Source organism: Nipponia nippon, unplaced genomic scaffold, assembly GCF_047370975.1.
Source record: "Nipponia nippon isolate SJK-2023a ecotype South Korea unplaced genomic scaffold, ASM4737097v1 scaffold_2, whole genome shotgun sequence".
In the NCBI taxonomy this organism is placed as follows: domain Eukaryota; kingdom Metazoa; phylum Chordata; class Aves; order Pelecaniformes; family Threskiornithidae; genus Nipponia; species Nipponia nippon.
In genome coordinates, this window is record NW_028262336.1 from 8,538,728 (window position 1) to 8,555,643 (window position 16,916).

General features: G+C 43.0%; 2 protein-coding genes across 6 annotated transcripts in view; one reads left to right on the top strand and one right to left on the bottom strand.

Moving 5' to 3' along the window:
• The window catches only part of CMSS1 (cms1 ribosomal small subunit homolog), a 245,966-nt gene that overhangs the window by 77,164 nt on the left and 151,886 nt on the right, over window positions 1-16,916 (bottom strand). The window lies entirely within an intron of this gene.
• FILIP1L (filamin A interacting protein 1 like) overlaps window positions 1-16,916 on the top strand; it is a 210,949-nt gene that overhangs the window by 43,761 nt on the left and 150,272 nt on the right. For all 4 annotated transcript variants that reach the window (XM_009466698.2, XM_087757109.1, XM_087757110.1 and 1 more), the window contains exon 2: window positions 5,794-5,936. Coding sequence is in view for 2 of the 4 variants with exons in the window: in XM_087757110.1 (XP_087613236.1) it covers window positions 5,925-5,936 (12 nt within the window). In the remaining 2 variants the exon portion in view is untranslated. The remainder of the gene's footprint in view (window positions 1-5,793; window positions 5,937-16,916) is intronic.

Genomic DNA, 16,916 nt, shown 5'->3' on the forward strand with positions numbered 1-16,916 from the left:
ACACGAGAATATGAATACAGTGTAAGGAATAGCTTGTCTTCATTTTCTCTACAGTTTCAATTTCACTAAATCTCTTTGGGTGGGACTGGATAGTTTCTGGTTTGGGAGAGTTTCACTGTTTTTTAAAAAAACCCTACAGTCAATGCAGAAATTCCAGCCATCATCAAAACCCTGAGGGGAGCAGGAAGCAAGTTGAGGATTAAAAATGATAGTGTTCGTTTTAAATCTGGTTCTTGTTGAGGTCACATTTCTTCTGCTGGATGAGAGCGCGGTATATTTATTTTAGAAGTACAGGTACACGCACAGCTCACAACAGTTTAACCGCACATCGATAAAAATCAGAAAGGTCCCATTTGCAAATGACTGAACTAAGTACGTAACTGAGAAGAGCTCTTCCTTCCCCAAACCCTGACAATCCAAGAAGCCGGGATAAGAGAAAAAGCCAAACTTCTCCTTCCCTTGACTGAGATGAAATCAGAGCGTGGCAGACAGCAGTTGGAAGGGGAGCCTTGCCTCCTCAGAAGCCCCAGAGTAGTTGGTAGGAGCACCGGACATGGACACTTTTTTTCTGAATTTGTTGTGGGGATGAGCAAGAACAGCAGCAATATTGTACTCACCCCTTCACCTATGCATCCTGCTCAACGCACACGTCTTCAGGACTCTGATGGTGTTACCCTGGGAAAGAAATGTACCTCAACTTGGCTGTTCTCAAGGCACTTAAAGGTTTTGGAGACTGCACGTTGTGCTCTGGGACTGAGCAACAACCCTGGTGTCACCCAGTGCTCAGGGATCCTGACACCCAGGGGATTCCTTCGCACAGAGATCCAAGTCCAGCATAGGAGGGAATTTGAAAGGGGTATCTCATGGCACAGTACACAGTGACAAATCTAGGCCTGACCAACAAAACGTACACACAAAGAAGAAAAGGATAAGACATCCTGACCAGTACAAAGGGGAAGCCACTGTTGCTTATCTAAATGCAACATCTCCAAGTGGTGATCATGAGTGGAAAGCAGCAGGGAGCAGCATCTCCACCACAGGGCTGATGCATACACACTCAGCGTGGGTGGGAAAAAGAATGAGAACCAGAATTTGGCACATTAAATTGAGAGGTGGAGAGAAAAGCCTCCAAAAAACACAAGGGACAGATGTCTGGCGAGAGTTAACATCAAAGTTCATTTGTGGGGTGTTGGCCTCCTGTGTAACTCTTGTGGTAACACCTCATTGGATTCATAAAACATAAAAGCCATAGATCAGTAGCAACTTCCCCTTCGGACTGGACTCTGATCAAGGTAACTCAGGACCCATGCCCTCTTCTTGCATCTTTCCGAAATCCTCAAGGATTTTTTTAATGGGGGTCTGCAGTACCTGAACTGCAGCCTAAACACAGTTTGCATTCTTAGTGAACAACAGCTGCACATCAGCTCCGTTTGAGGCTACAGCAGAAGCTGAAAAGAAACCATGTTCAATTTTTCTAGTTTGGGGGGCAGGTGAGGAGGGGAAGAGTCTGCGTAATACGTTATGGTGCAGCCTGCAGTGGTGGTGGTTGTCTCTTTTGGTGCCGCAGTTCATTTCCAAAAAGATAGCTGTGCAGGATGAAGTAAGTGTTATCCTTTAGTTTCTCTAGATTGCTGACAAACATTAGACTGGTCTCCAACGCTGATGGAATACAGAAGAGAAAATACAGGGCATGACCTCCTAGAAACAGGCAAAAACTTTGGTTCTCTCTGGAGAATGCTCTGGGAAGAGGTGGAGGATAAACGGGGTCTGGCAGTCTTTTCCAGCTCCATGCAACCAAGCATAAGTTAGCAACAACACAGATCTCCCCACCTCTGAGAGGCTGTCTGAAGCTTGCAGGAGGAGGCAGCACAGAAGGGCAAAAACTGCCATGCACGTCTGCTCTCCAAAGACCCAAGAGATCATGGCCAGGACTTGTTAACACATTTGCTAGAGGCTTTGCCTGAGAAAGGAGAGAATCAAACCCATGTAAGGATGGCTGGGTTTGGCTCATCATAAATGCTGGCGTTTCTAATGGAGAACAGTGTCACTGGATACCTGTTACAGACACTCATGGTTTGCTTTTCACAATGTCATGTAATGATGCTTTGTACTGAGATTTCAGACAGTAGCTCCTTAATTTAAGTAACTGCATTTTCTGCTAGTGGGAAACAGTCCACACTGACCATACCCAGTAAGCTATTGTCCCACCAATCATATTTCCATAATCATCAACCAACATTTGTTTTAAGGCACTGCTGTTTCTTAAGAGCTCTCTTGCCTCTACTGGAGGACAATGTAAGCCTGAAACCAACAAAATACTCTTCTCCTATGACAACATCCCTTTCATCAGGCACTGAAGCAATAAATGGCTTGGGAAGGGGAAAAAACTAGTTAACTAGTTGCTAAAACTATCTAGAGCCCCTGCCTGTGAACTAAAAAAAAAATACTATTTCTCACACAGCTCTAAAGTCTTAATATGCAAAGTTATACTAAAACCGTATTAAAACTTTTACATCTTCCACCCACACAAATGGAGCAGTCCCCTCCTACCCCTCCACAGCTTCCAGCCTCAAATATCCTGGCATAAAATGATCAGACAAAATAGGTGACTTATGTTTTTATTGGTTCCTCCAGACTATGACGACATTTCCTAAAACACTGAGCCAGGAAACTATTAATGTCTCTGAAAAAGTGGAAAGGGTCAGGTTATTTCAAAGGGCATGTGTTTGCTAAGAAGCCTTTGTTATAGATGTATAGGCCACTTAAGGTTCGATTAATAATAACAAAACTATTTAGCATTCACATAATATTTCTAGCTTTAAGGTATACTATGAACGTATTTGTAACACCTCTGTGTTAAAAAAGTATTACCCCTCTTCACCTTTTTGAGAATTAAAATAAGAAGGTTAATCAGCTTGCCCAAGATTTTGTAAAGTAGTATATCCACTCCAAGATCAGAATTCCCCGCAGATCTGTACGTGCTCCCAATCTCAGGCTGTTACTGGAGGGAGAAATGGAAACGATCTCAACTTATCAACGTTAAAAAAAGGAAGACCAGGAAGATTTTCTAGATTTATCTTGGCTGCATTGGCCTGCATTTGGCAGCACAAGTCAGGTCAGGCATTTGCAGGTGAGGTCAGAGATTCCTTAAAAAACTCTATGTTTTATATACAAGCACTAAACCAAACCAATTGGTACTCTAACAGGAGCATAGCACACTGCATGCAGGACAGAAAGAGGAATCCTAAGAAGGCTCTACGAAACCTTCGAATTTTCTCGTGAATACTACATGCGTATACCTCTTTGTTTTGGCTCCTTTGTCAGTAGGTCTGGGAATTATCAAGGGGGACACAAAGGACTTGCACAAAAGCCTTGGAAGTAAGGGTGCTCCAAAGGCATCACCACTTCATTCATGGCCAGATTAATTTCACCCACAAACCCAATTCTGATTCTGACTGCAGCAGAGTATGTGTGAAGGTCAGTTCCCCAACACAGGCGTGCAAAGCAAATTTAAACCCAACCTGCCTACAGCATATACAGTATGATGCATTTTACACAGCAGAGAGTGCTGAGGCATCCTAGAAGTACAAGTCACTCTGCTCTTACTGAGTCAAGAACCTCACTCATCTGTCATGTCTCAAACAATCACGATCCAGTCACACATCAAACGCTGCAGGTAAAAGTCCCACTATTGCACAGTGCCATCTCCTGGGCAAGTAAGACTGGAAAAACCCCCTCACGCCTCCCTTCTCTCTCGCAGCATCCAATGTTTTCGTGGCGTCTCCCGTGCGCTGGCAGGCCAGGCATTACCTCTGTTCTCAGAAGACAGGCCATGAATTCACGGAAAGAAGAGTAGATTGTTTACAGCTCCCACCGTGAAATGTGAGACTCAGCAGCCCACTCCTGAGAGAGGCGGTATCTGCATAGGCAAGCGCCAGGCAAACCCCCAGGATTAAGTTCACTCTGGGTTGCTGGCTAATCGCAAATAAGCAATCGGGGCTTCCTTTCCACATCCAAACAGGAAATGGGAGTGGAGGAAGTGAAAGCTTAATAATTTTTTGCATGTTAACAAGTTACATGAGCCACTCCAATAAAAAAGTTTTGCTAAGTGAACTTAAACCTCGCACACTGTCTGCCCCAATGGCAAGCATTTATCTTTAAAACCAAGCTGCGCATCTTGGAAAGAAAACATTGATGCAAATATTTCATTCAGCACAGCTTCATTTCCAGGATAAGAGGACATCAAGCTATGCAATAAATTTGAGGATCCTACCTTACTGTAATCACAAATCTTCAGATCACAATCCCCAAACCAAACCAGAGCTGGTAAATCTGGCATGTCTCTTGAAACATTCAGAAAAAACACACGATTAGAAAGGTAACTTTTTAGCTATCACAAACTGTTAAATCTGTAACGGTCCCTGACAAGGAGCAAGAAAATCAGACATAATGTGTTAGCTCCATTTCTTTCCACTGTCTTTTAGGGCTATTGTCCACATTGGCTCTGTATATCCATCCCACAGTATCTGCCTGGCCACACAGCAGAGGGATGGGAAAGCTGGGGAAGAAAGTCCCTGTGGGACTATGAGAACCCTAAAAGGCCCAAAGGAGCAAAGGACTCGCAGGCCTCCATGCCAAATGCAGCGAGGAACATCTCTCTCCATCTTCAGGCCACCACATCACAGCCCCTGGCAAAAGTGCAAAGCTTGGCACACTCCTAACTTAGTGCTACTATCTTCACTGCAGGAGCAAGAAAGAAAAGCTTTGTGCAACTGTTGAGTAACTCTCAAGAGTTCAAGACAGATGAAAGGCCAGTCTCTTAGTTGCCTGGAGATACTAAGACAGATTAGGGACAAAAATAAGATGACTTACATGGGTGGATGGAGACTGATATTTTGAGGGAACAAAACTGCCCTGGAACTACAAGGTGGAACTCCTTGGTTTTTATGGATGTGCCCAGCAAAAAAGAAAAATCTCTTGAAGAAGTTGTAAGACTCAACAGTACAGAAAGGGATGATTTAAGTGGACTGCACGGAGAACAGAACAAAGGCAAAGGAATTTGGAAAAAAAACCCTGCTGCATGATCTCGTTATCTCCCAGGGATGCAAGCAAGAACAGACATACAACATAGATAATTACCATGGCCCACAATAAACTGGCTGGAGTAAATAAGGAGCTAAAACTGCGTGGGTGCACGCTCTGCATTATGGAGTGTGAAGGTAGGTTTCTTCCCTAGTTTCAGCAGCAGAGACACAGGCAATCCTAGTTCCAATGCAGCATTTACCATAAAGTGCCATCTGCCATAAGCCACCTCAAGGTACTTGTTACACTACGCACGTGGCTGGGAACGCGGACCTTACTGTGGACTCTCATATTATTGCTCTGAGCAACAATAAAAGGGGAGCAAGTCAGTTTTACATGGGAGCTTTCATCCTGGATCCTCCAGGGTCAGATCATTTTCACAGTAGGCATTCCCTGTTTCCAAGGTGATGGAAGACAGACCAGATATTTAATCAGCCTTGGTTTTAGACCACCCATTAGCAAAACTCTCCAGAAGAGTTCTAAAAGCTGAAAAACAATGACTGTGTAAGACTGCTGGGTTTGGTGCTGTTTTTTGTTTATTTGTTTTTTAAGACTTAATCATAGGTAGGTATTACCTCTTCCACTGGAAACACTGACACTCTTTCCAAATGACTTGTATCACTGCCTTGCACTCTGAAACTCACAGTATCAACTGTGCCCAAGCATTTACTTCTGTGGAGTCACTGACTACCTCATTCACTTCTCTCTTAGGATGTCTGTATCCAGGGCAGCAATGCCACTTCCTACTACGTGAGAAAGACCATGAGGAATTTGCGGGACTGCCACCCGCTCCATTCCCAAAATGACGGCATCTGCCAGAACATTCAGGTTTCCAGCCTGTGATGCTCCAGCAGGTTAGTTGATCTTCACTTAACTTCTATAGTACCAAATGCTTTTCCTTAAGCCAGAGATTTCCAGTTTTCCTTCCCTCTCCTCCTAATGAGCAAGGGGAGAGCTTCCAGATAAGGTTACTTTGGTAAGGAGTTCTGAAGAGCTCGTACCTGTTTAGCAGCTATGACTGTATCAACAATCCAATGTGCTTGACAATTCTTAGTGACACACAAATTATGATCCCTGTCCTCCTTACCCTACATTCACACAACATCCAGGCTCACATGTTCCTTTCCCTTAAGTGTGTAAAGGAAGATGTAGTTGTGACCAGTTCTCTGGACCAGATACCAGGTAGCTGTTAAATAATATTAAGAATGATTTCACCATGAGATGCTTGCACTGGATCTCGCCCAAAACCTTTTTATATATTGCATATATTACTGTTTTGCTGCAATTGCTGTCTTAAAGCAAAGCAAGAACTTTGACAAATATATGCATGAGATCATCCAGACGAGGAGACTGTATGTTTGCAGAGGTGTGGTAATACTTGACAAAATAGATTATCTTTTTCAGTCTGTCTTCCAAAATAAAGATTTTCTTGGATGACGAACTCAGGGGTTCCCAGAGTTTTGTCCATGGAGGGCAACTTAATGAGTGGGACATCAGGCCAGGGGCTGCATAACAAAAATCAATCTGCATGACAGTGCAGAACAGCCACAATTTGAAAATCCCTCTGCGGGTCATACTTAGCAGCTTTCCAGGTCAGCCTCTAGGAACCCCTGACTCAGATGCTGAATTCTTATGAGGAATATAATTGATTTTTGTGGGGTTTTTTCCTCCTCAAAGACACATTTCTGGAGGTTTTGCTTTTTTGTAATGACTACTGGGCTCTGCGTTACACAAGCAGAAGACTGACAAGGCAAGAGCAGACATGCGAACCTTTCAATTTATAATGTACTTCTAAATGCTTGTAAGCTCAAAAGAAGTGATAGTCTTTATTGAGAAGGCCTCCAGCTCTAGAAGCAACTCACATTATATTTGGGTGGTGGTGGAGGGGAAGGGGCTCTTACTGCTTAAATCTTCAGTAGACTTTTAAAGTTTATTTTCATAGTCTGAAGGCTTGGGAAGGTAATGATAACTTTTAGTATTCCCTAGAATACCCCTCTCATTGTGGTATTGTTGAGTTATTTCCATGACATGGTTTCTCTGTGCCACAAACATACACAAAGAGGAAATATTTCTGCCTTGCCTTATCTCTGCAAGCAAGAGAGGGCCTACAGAAGGAAGAGTAACAGCTGTGGAGATACACTGCCCTAAAGGATATCAGCCTCCCTTCACATTTCTTCAAGTGAAGGTGACAACTGTAAACTGCACCTAAGATTTGAGCATATAACTGTGCCCGTCAGATGACAATTCAATCATGGGAAGTAAGATAAAGAACATTTTAGACTTACAAGCACTCTCCTGCGCTTATACTTTCTGTGCATATTTTCAATGGCCTCTCATTCCCAGTTGCACACAGATTCACAAAATAAGAAATGTTAGCAACTTGTTCTCCAGTTTGCAGGGTTGGCAGAAGGCTCGCTCAGCTGGTATGCCTGTGTTTGCCCCTAACAAGGCTGCTAACCTTAGTCCTTATGTACAGGTAGGCGTAACAGCGAATTCCCTTCCACCAACAGAAACTACCTGAGGAGCAAACTATAAGTCTTTCTCAGCAAACTTTCTGAATTTCAGTTCAGATGTTTTGAAGGGAAAAGCCACCAGTGAAATGAAGAAGCAAAGAGATAAAAATCTCTGGAGCGTCCTCTCTGCTCAGAGCTCAGAAGAGCTCTGCTAAGCGGGGAGACCTGGCTTCAGCCCCACACTCCCCTGAGACGCGGGGGACTCCATCAGGGTGCGAGCTCCAGTCCTGAGCAAAAAATTTCTTTTGTCTCTGTTAGTCTGGCAGCCCTGCCAAGGAACATCTCAAGTTCTTGGCAGGAAAGCACACGTTGGGCCACGCACTCCCGTCACGCTGGATCACAGGGCAGTGCCTGTGGTTGGAGGACTGCGTGACAACAAGAACAGGGCTCTGCTATGGTTGGAGCGCCCTTGTTAAAAGGTCTCCTGTCAGTAGCAGGCACGACTGGCTGGCAGAGATCTGGCTTAAATGGAGCAACCTCCTTTGTGCTCTCATCCCACATGACAGGTGTGGCTGGTTGAGAAATCAAGGCTCATGCCGCCCCAAGGACCTGCCCTGCCTCCTTACGGAAGAGAAGAAAAGCAGCTGCCTCTGTTACAAAATGGGCGCGATCCAGGTTAAGCCGTGGGGCAAAGTGAGGTCAAAGCCTCACATGATGGCCTCATGTTCAGCCAGTGAGGACACAGGGCAAAGTTGCACAGCTGCAACAAAGGGTATGCCATGCAGCACGTTTTCTGCAGCACGTTTTCTGCAGCACGTTTTCTACACCATGACCAGCCAAGGAGGCTGCATCTGACATGTGGTCTGCTTAAGAAATACAGCCTCGCTGTTTTCTGTGCTCTATCTCATTCTGATCACAAGTTAAACAAGCCAGTCAGCCTATTGTTCTTACCACATGGTAAGTAACTAGCTACATGTAAACAAAACAATTAAGTTCCATAAGGAACTGCTTGCCATTCAAAGCTGAACTAAACATTGCATTTTGTTTCGGGAGTCCAAATATGGTAAATTGCTGACAGTTAACTATGACTATGGGATTATTCACTGCACGGTAAGTGGAACAGGCAGCACAAACTGGAAAATCACCTTTATTCCTCTTTACCCCATCATTAAGCATCTCAAGATCCTTCTGGTCTCACTGCTAGCTGCCTCTTGCTGAGTATGACCTTAGCATAACTAATTCATGATAATGGGCACAACAGAGAGATAAACTTCATATGCTGGCACAGCTGGCTCTAAACCCCTCACTCTTCAGTTGCAAAACTGCCAGGCTCCATCACTACCCCTCCAGGAGAACACCTCTGAGTCGTTAACCTCTTAACATATTTGGCAGTTAGACAATGCATTAGGGGATAGCACTGCACACAAATACACACCAACTCATTATTTTCTTATTAGCTGTATTCCTGTTGCATCTAAAAGCCCGAATCAAAATCAGACTGTCAGCATGCTGGACAGAATATCCATGGAGGAAGAAAGAATCCTCTCCCAGGTGTCTACAAGACCAGAAGCCTGGATACTATAAATACAACACACACATCAAACTCAAAAAAGCCAACTCTCCCACTGCTAATGTGTGTACATGTTCAGCTTTGCAGGCTGAATATTCCTATTTTAAATATTCATAGGAGTCTTGAAGAGACATAGTAGGGAAAAAAAAAACCAAAAAAGAAACCCAGAAAGAAAACATTATAAAATCCATTGGGGGGGGTAATAAAGGCAAAAATAAAAATGCATTTTTTATAGCACCCACTGGAACATCCACTTTTATATTTTAAATGTGCATGCTTTGCTCCTTTGCAAAGATTTAGCAGCTATCCCCAGTTACAGACCTGCACTGCAGCTCTCTGCTGCGTCTGTCGCTGTCAGGCAGAAGCAACTGAGCTGAAGCAGGCACAAGGCTGAGGAAAACCAGGAGTAGAGCTGGGACAGGACGTAGGGTGGTGGGTGCTGAGCCCTGAAGCAGAGATGTGCCAGCACACCCAGGGGAAGGACAGAGCCTGAAAGGTGATGGCAGTTTCCAGAATAAGTTCACAAGTTTCACATTGGAAATCTGGGAGTTAAAACCACAGTCATGGTAGATCTTCCCATTCCCATTAGTCACACTCTCCCAACCAACTCTGCTGTGTGGTATCTATGCTTGTGCTGCCTAGAAACATCCCAGCCCCCTGATGAAATTACTAGATAAATTGTAAGTCTTGAAATACAGCTAGACAAAGGTTAAGAAAACAAACTATGCTCTATTTACTGTAGTACTGCAGCATGTCTCCATCTCCGATGAAGGGTGAAAGACACCATTTTGCGCAACACACTGGCAATGACAGCTGTTGGGAGGCTGAAATGGCCTCTTATGGCAGTATTATCCAAATTACATATAGCTATGGGAAAGTGGGACATAGGCTGTGCGGATGCTCTCTCCAGTGTATTAACAGAAGAAGCACAACTTGCACAAAAAAGAGAAGCCAAAACACTCAGATTTGGTTCATTTTCTAAATCCTGGGTGCCAAAATTGGAGGTGAGGGGGGGACCAGGACAAAAAGGATAGAAATAGCCTTAAATTTCTTCCTGAGCGTCACTCACCATCATCTGGCCACCAGATTATTACCACTTACCTTCTTTATTCCTTGCAAAAACTTATGGGCACACCTTCAAAGCTGCCCATGTACAATGGAGGATCACTGAGCATCCTATATAGGAGCCCACAGAGCCAGGAATATACAGAAAAAGTCAACTGGTTTTGAATCAGGAAAAGTCCACATCATGTGCTGCTTCTCTGTCCCTCAGGTTTTTACTCTTTGCTCACTGAAGTGAATACTTCATCCAGCAGAGACAAAAAGGTCTAGAGCCCTTTCTCAGGACATATCTCAGGGTGGGATATGGTGGGAAGGAATGCAGGCCTGGACTAGGGCTTGTTTGGAGGCACCTAGGGACCTGGAGAGTTTGAGACTCATCCTATGGGAAGATCAAGTCAACCCAGAAAAGTCAAACAGCTGTGAAGGTCCGGACTCCAAAGCCAGGGGTGAGGGGGGTTAGACCTGGGACAGACCGTAAGACAGTAGCTGGCTCCTAGCCTCGGTGAGACTAGTGTCTACAGAAAGATCCCATCCCTCTCGCAGCCAACACAGGAACAACAGGTACGGTCTACAGCTTTCTTATAACAGTGTGACTGCAGTATTAGAAATTCTGATTGTGAAGCATTTGAGATTGAGAAGGAAAAGGAAAGCTGCTTTCAGCCCCATGCAGAGACTAGAGAGATGCCAAAGCTCAAACTTTCAACAAATGGGCACAACTTGAGGTTCTGCTTGTCCTTTGGACAGTTTCACATCCGTCCTTCCCAACGTGACATTTCAGACAAAGCTATTGTAGGAGTACAGGGATTCAGGATGCACTCTCCAAAATGTGCAAATAGTACCAGCATTAGGTTTACCCTTATTCCTTAAACATTGTATTTCTCTGCCTCTTCTAACCTCTGTACCCTCCTTCAGTATCTTAATCTTAGCTCCATTATCCATATGCTCTGCCCTTGCCTGCTTTGCCTTTGCTCTCTCTAGTTTTCCTCCTCTTCACTAGAACAGCCCTTCCTTCTTGCATGTTGTTTCCCCACTGACACAACAAAAATCGTAACACTAATCTGATTTCACAGGTGTAGCACAGTTGATTTTACTTTTGCATTCGCCACGCTTTTCCCTGCATTGACACTGTCCACAAGCCCTCTGGGACAAGGCCTGTTCAAATTTGAATTGTGCTTAGCAAAACAGCACCCAGATGATCTCACCTGACCCCTCAGCATGCCCTGGACAAAGGCACTTAGCAACACTAGTTGGTTAACTTGCTTCTTATACAGCCACCACCCTATTCCACCTTAGGATTTGAAGTTTTAGGTCAACGCATTAATACTGCATCATCCCCCAGTACAATACTTGATACAATTTTCGTCAAGTTCACTTTGCCAGCAACTTTAAAGGTGGTTGAGGAATTCTACCTCAGACCCCAGGCAAGAGGCAAAACTGCTGTATCAGGCAAAACTCTTCTGAGGTACAGAGTAAAATGTCTCTAAATTCCATCCTTAAAAAAAAAATATGGCTGAGTGCTTACCCAGCCCTTGCCTCTGCAGCTCAGAGGGCTTGGTAAGCACTTGCATACCATGGTGTTGAGCATGGCAGTAAAACCTAGACAGATTGTTTAAACAAGCTAGGACCTGGGCATCCTGTTTCTCACGGCACCATCCTCATAACATATGACTGCTGCCAAACATTACAGTAGAAATTTCCCACTGAACCTAAGATGTGGTTGACAAATATCCAAAAAAAAGAATAAAAATATTTATATCTTAAAATATGTTGACTGGGTAAACAAGATTGTAGCTGGGTCTTTATGTCCTGCTTACCAATGAGCAGGCTGAAGCAGACATAAATGTTTACAGCAGTCACTGTTGTGTGTGCATATGTGCCCCGTGGGCTGTCCTCCCCACCGCTTTGCCTGGCAGGACCAGAGCCAAGTCCTGGACAGGATGATGGGTGCCCACTTACACTTAGAAGAAGTTGATGACCCAAGTGCACTCAGCAGATGCCGAGCTTCTCAGCCAGCTGAAGCAAATCATTCCCACACTTGTATGCAAACACCACGCACAGCTACAGGTACAACTTTCAACTTTTCTTCATGTCCTGAATGCCAGGTGGACCCTGATTGCAGCTACAGTATAATGCCTTTCACCATCCTTCATAAACGATTTTATGGAGCCACTTTACTCTCTCAGATAATTATCTAAAACTAAATTAAAACAATCATGACCAAAAATGGTCAGTTAGTGGTCACACTTGTTGCTTTCAAGTAATCAGCCTCAATTCTACTCTTCTCCAGCCCTCACTGCAAGCATTTAAAAGTCCATCTTTTCATTCCACAGTCACCATTTTCCTCTTTATGATGCCTGTGGGCTAGAATTCACTGTGCCATTTATGTGAAAAACTAATCATCCGTTACCTTAGTACTCTGCGTCACATTTGGCCAAAACTGGCATTCATTTTTAGAGGTATGTGCCTTTAATAACTCAACATCTTAGGAATATATTAGGGTTTTTTTAAATGTACTTTTTAAACTGAAGATATATGACTAAAGGTCTCTAAGCCTACATATATCCCACCTACCTGTATCTGGAGCGATATTCTTCAAAACTCTTCAAAATGACAAGTCAAAATCTGTAACCTGTAGAAAGCTTGCAATATTTCAATCCCACGCAGACAGTAACTTCTATGCTTTAACTTTGGTAAGCAAACACAGGAAAGAACCATCCAAATAAAGACACGAGGTACCTGCTAAGGGACCTTTTTTTTTTTTTTCAGTTAGCACCTTAAAGAATACTATATTGTAACTTCAGAAGAATTCAAATAGTTAAGAATAATTTTATGACAGAAGGTGAGCACAAGAGCGCTATTTCAGGTAAGCACCTGAATCTATGACTTGTCCTAGGCTGCAGGTCTGACACATCAAGGCAGCAGGTCTGATTTCCAATGCCATCTTTGTATTTCCAGCCCAACCATATACTGATATAGCACTCTACAGTAAGGGAGAAGACCTGTTTTGAAGCTCCTAACATCTGAATTCCTTCTGAAATAAGCATTTGCCATTCTACTGAAAGCACCTCAGATAAATCTATTCAGCAAATTCCTTCTTATAAAACAGCACCATTAATAGAAGACAACTTGCAATCTACTGAACTGTTATAAAGAGACCCAACAACAAAAATCAATTAAGTGCTAACTGTCTACCCAGTTGTTCTGGTTAATTCTTGTGGTTTTATCATTACTGTTTTTTTGATTTTCTTTTAATTGGTTTTCTCCCCTTTCCTTACTGCCTGAGAGAGACAAACGCACACAGGGTTTGCCTATCTAGCCATGCAAACACAGCAACGGCAGAGGATATGCTTGAAGAATGTCTGAACTACCATTTAAAGAGGAAAAAAAAATTATTCTTTTTCCCTGGAGTAGTCACAGCCATTACTTGTAACAGGGATATGCAAAAAACATTAAGGCAGATGTATGAACTTTAAGTTGATGATATGCCGTAGTCTGTTACATCTGAGGAAGTGTTGTTACAGGGAACGCTAGCGAGAGCATTTTGATATGGGCCACAGGACTGGCTAACACCAGTTTCATTGCTCAATGTGGCATATTTTTCCTATTATGTAATGCTTATTGTAGGTATTATAATGATACATAGCTGAAAGCCATCAGTAAAGGCTTTCACAAGGGACTACGCAAAGAAAGCTGATACAATGATAAAGAGACAGCACTTGATTGTTTTTCCTTATACTCTTTTGTACCTTTTGGTGGCTGTTAAACTGTTACGTTCTGATCAGATCTCCTAACCTCACCTGCCACCTTTATGATACCATTTGTCAGACCAAATTTAGAAACCAGCTGCTGGGAACGGGGCTGCAGTCTCATCACTGGTGGAAGGTCACTAAACGGGGCGGGGGGGGGGGGGGCGGGGGAAGGTCTCTGCCAGGTCACTGCACATCATTGCATGCTGTACAAGCACCATCTTTCACAGGACATTTCTTTCAGCACATGCAGATTCCAAAATGGTTAGAAAACAAACTAGCTGGGCTAATTACAGGGAAACCTCTCAAAATATGAAACCATATTAGGTGGCCTTTTATTGACTACGCCTAATTTAAAGTTTATATGTCATCAGGGCAGACTTGCAGAAATCCTCATGAATGCAGTGCAATCAAGCTTTTATTAAAACTAGTCAGACGTTTTCACCACCAAAGCCAAGATTTCATTAGGAACCTTTCTCTGGTTACTCTGTTTAACTTTCTACATTTACAGAACTCTGTCAAAATTACCTCTTAAAGATTTGAGACTCAATTAACCGATACCTTCCAGGGGGCTGTTTGCCACCAAGAAAAAGTGCACTAATTTGGGTAGTTTAGGTTATGCAGATCTATTTATTTTCTTTTGAGAAACTTCAACTGTGTTGACGATGAGAAACAGATGAAAAAGAACTGCTTCCAATCCCAGCCTCAGCTATTATAATTGTATTAAATGATCATTTAATTATTAAAAGGAGTAGAGTGCAACGCAAATGAAAATTCAGAAAGTAAACAGTTTAATGTCTCAGAATCCCTTCTGTCACTGAAAGACCACAGAGGTCTAAGAATCCACACCAAGTAGCTTTTTAATACACTAAACAGGTTTGATTTAGTATTAAAAATTAATGTGAAATTAAATGACTGAGCACTACTTCAAAGCAGCTGGCTATACAGTTACTCCACCAGTTTATTCATAAACCTATTTCCTGGCCAAATACTCTAAATTCAATACAATATCATTACAAACTGCTGAATTGCATGTAGAAGTCTGCCTATCACTTCTTTAAAATACCACAATGAAGAGATGCTTATTCTAACCTCACTGTGCAAAATATAATTTTGGAACCCCTATAATTCCACGATGAAATCACTACAATTGGTCTAAAAATGTAGTATTTTAAAATTTAATACCTCATATTTTGGGGAATAAAATATTTGCATCTTGCAAAGAGAAAGAAAGACAGCTCAAGTCTGTTTGTCCTTAAAAACAAGTTTGTTACATAATGGGGGGGGGGGGGGAGGAATATCCCCCAGCTGCTTATACCAAAGGAAACATTCATCTACAAGCCCCAGTCCATTTTGGTACCTGGTCACTTTTGACAGTGCAGAAACATACAGAGTGTGCAAGGTATAGGCTGAAGACATAAGAAGTTGCACGTTGTCCCATATGGTGGAAAAGGGATAAGACCTAGAAGGAAAACTATTTGGTCAGAGCAGGCCCATACACTCATGGGTTCCAGATGATTCCTCTCCTTGGTTTGCCTCTTCAGCACCTTCTGGGCCACTAGGAAGGCAAGTTCCTTCAAGTAGAGATCTCAGTAAGGTCATCCCAAACATCAAAGGCAGCAACAAAGATGACACACAGACAAATATGAGAGAAGGACATAAAAGAAGATGAGTCTGGAGCAGCTGTCAGAATAAAGGAAGCAAGACTGAGGCTGGGCAGACAATAAGAGATCAGAGAAAGAAATGCTGGCAGATTAGCATCAAGCTGTACAGTGAAAGCAAAAAAGGAAAATTTGCTATTGCTCTCCCCTGGAACAGAAAAGCAGTCAAACTAAGAGGAAGAACTTGGTGAAAGAACATGACTGTCATTAGAATATTAGCCTTGCCAAACTTTAAAGTCCCTTACAACAGGCAAAATCGGTGTCTAAGACAAGAAATGAACAGGAAACACGCGCTATTTATCTGGCAGCCAATATTCAGAGAGCATGCAGGATAAAATGACAGAATTCTGTCCCCGTATGAATGTAATCAGAGAAGTTGGAAACGAGGAAAAAAGCTGAAGATGTTGCAAGCATAAGGGAGGAGAATGCAGAGCTCCCATTGCATGTAGGCAACTAACACGGGCCCAAAGACATGTCTAAACTGGAGACACTGCAATAGCTCTGTGAAGGTCGGGTATGGGAGCAGCGCAGCTGGGACTACAAGAACACAGTGCAGTGTATTAGCTCATAACCTATCGACCTTGTTAGTAATCCTCATCTGGCAACAGTGGCTCTCTCACAGTAGCAAAAACATAGTGTAAGAGTAGGGGGAACTTAATGCTGTGGGGGATGAACAAGACCCCTCCATCCCTATGAGAATTCTTTTGAAAGCAGAAACAGCACCCAGTTGGGCAGAATCAGAAAACTGCATCTCTTCAATTCAGTCCATGAAGTTTGACAACAAGCTTCAAGGATAAGCTTTAAAAGGGGTTTACATATCTGAACTCTGCATAGACAAGAACCAAAAAAAGTTTTGGCTGCAAAGGATTCTGGAGTTGCTCAAAAGAAGGGATACAGCAACCCTGAGCTACAAAATCATTCACTGATTTTCTCATCTGTCAGTCAGGAACAAATTAGACCTCAGGGCTGCAACCTAAAATCCTTGTCATGGTTTCTGCAACCTCTATTTTTTTCTAGGGTAAAAATTATATCCACCCAGGCATTAAAAACAGGATTGTGTTTTAAAGTCAAATTAGTAGCATAACAAATTCTGGATCAATGTACTTCAGTCCCAAAGTCATTTGTTCTTTCTGTTCACTCAGTCCTTCTCCAAGCAACTACGCGATGCCTAACACAGTGGGATTGGTGGCATGGAAAGCCACACAGTGGGAGCTCATCTCAAAACAACCAGCTTCAGCTCAAGTACATGACCAAATCTTTACACAACAGTAACTACTTTGACAAATTCAGGATGGAGGTCTACTCCAACATGGGCATGAAACACCCACATTTATACGAAGCC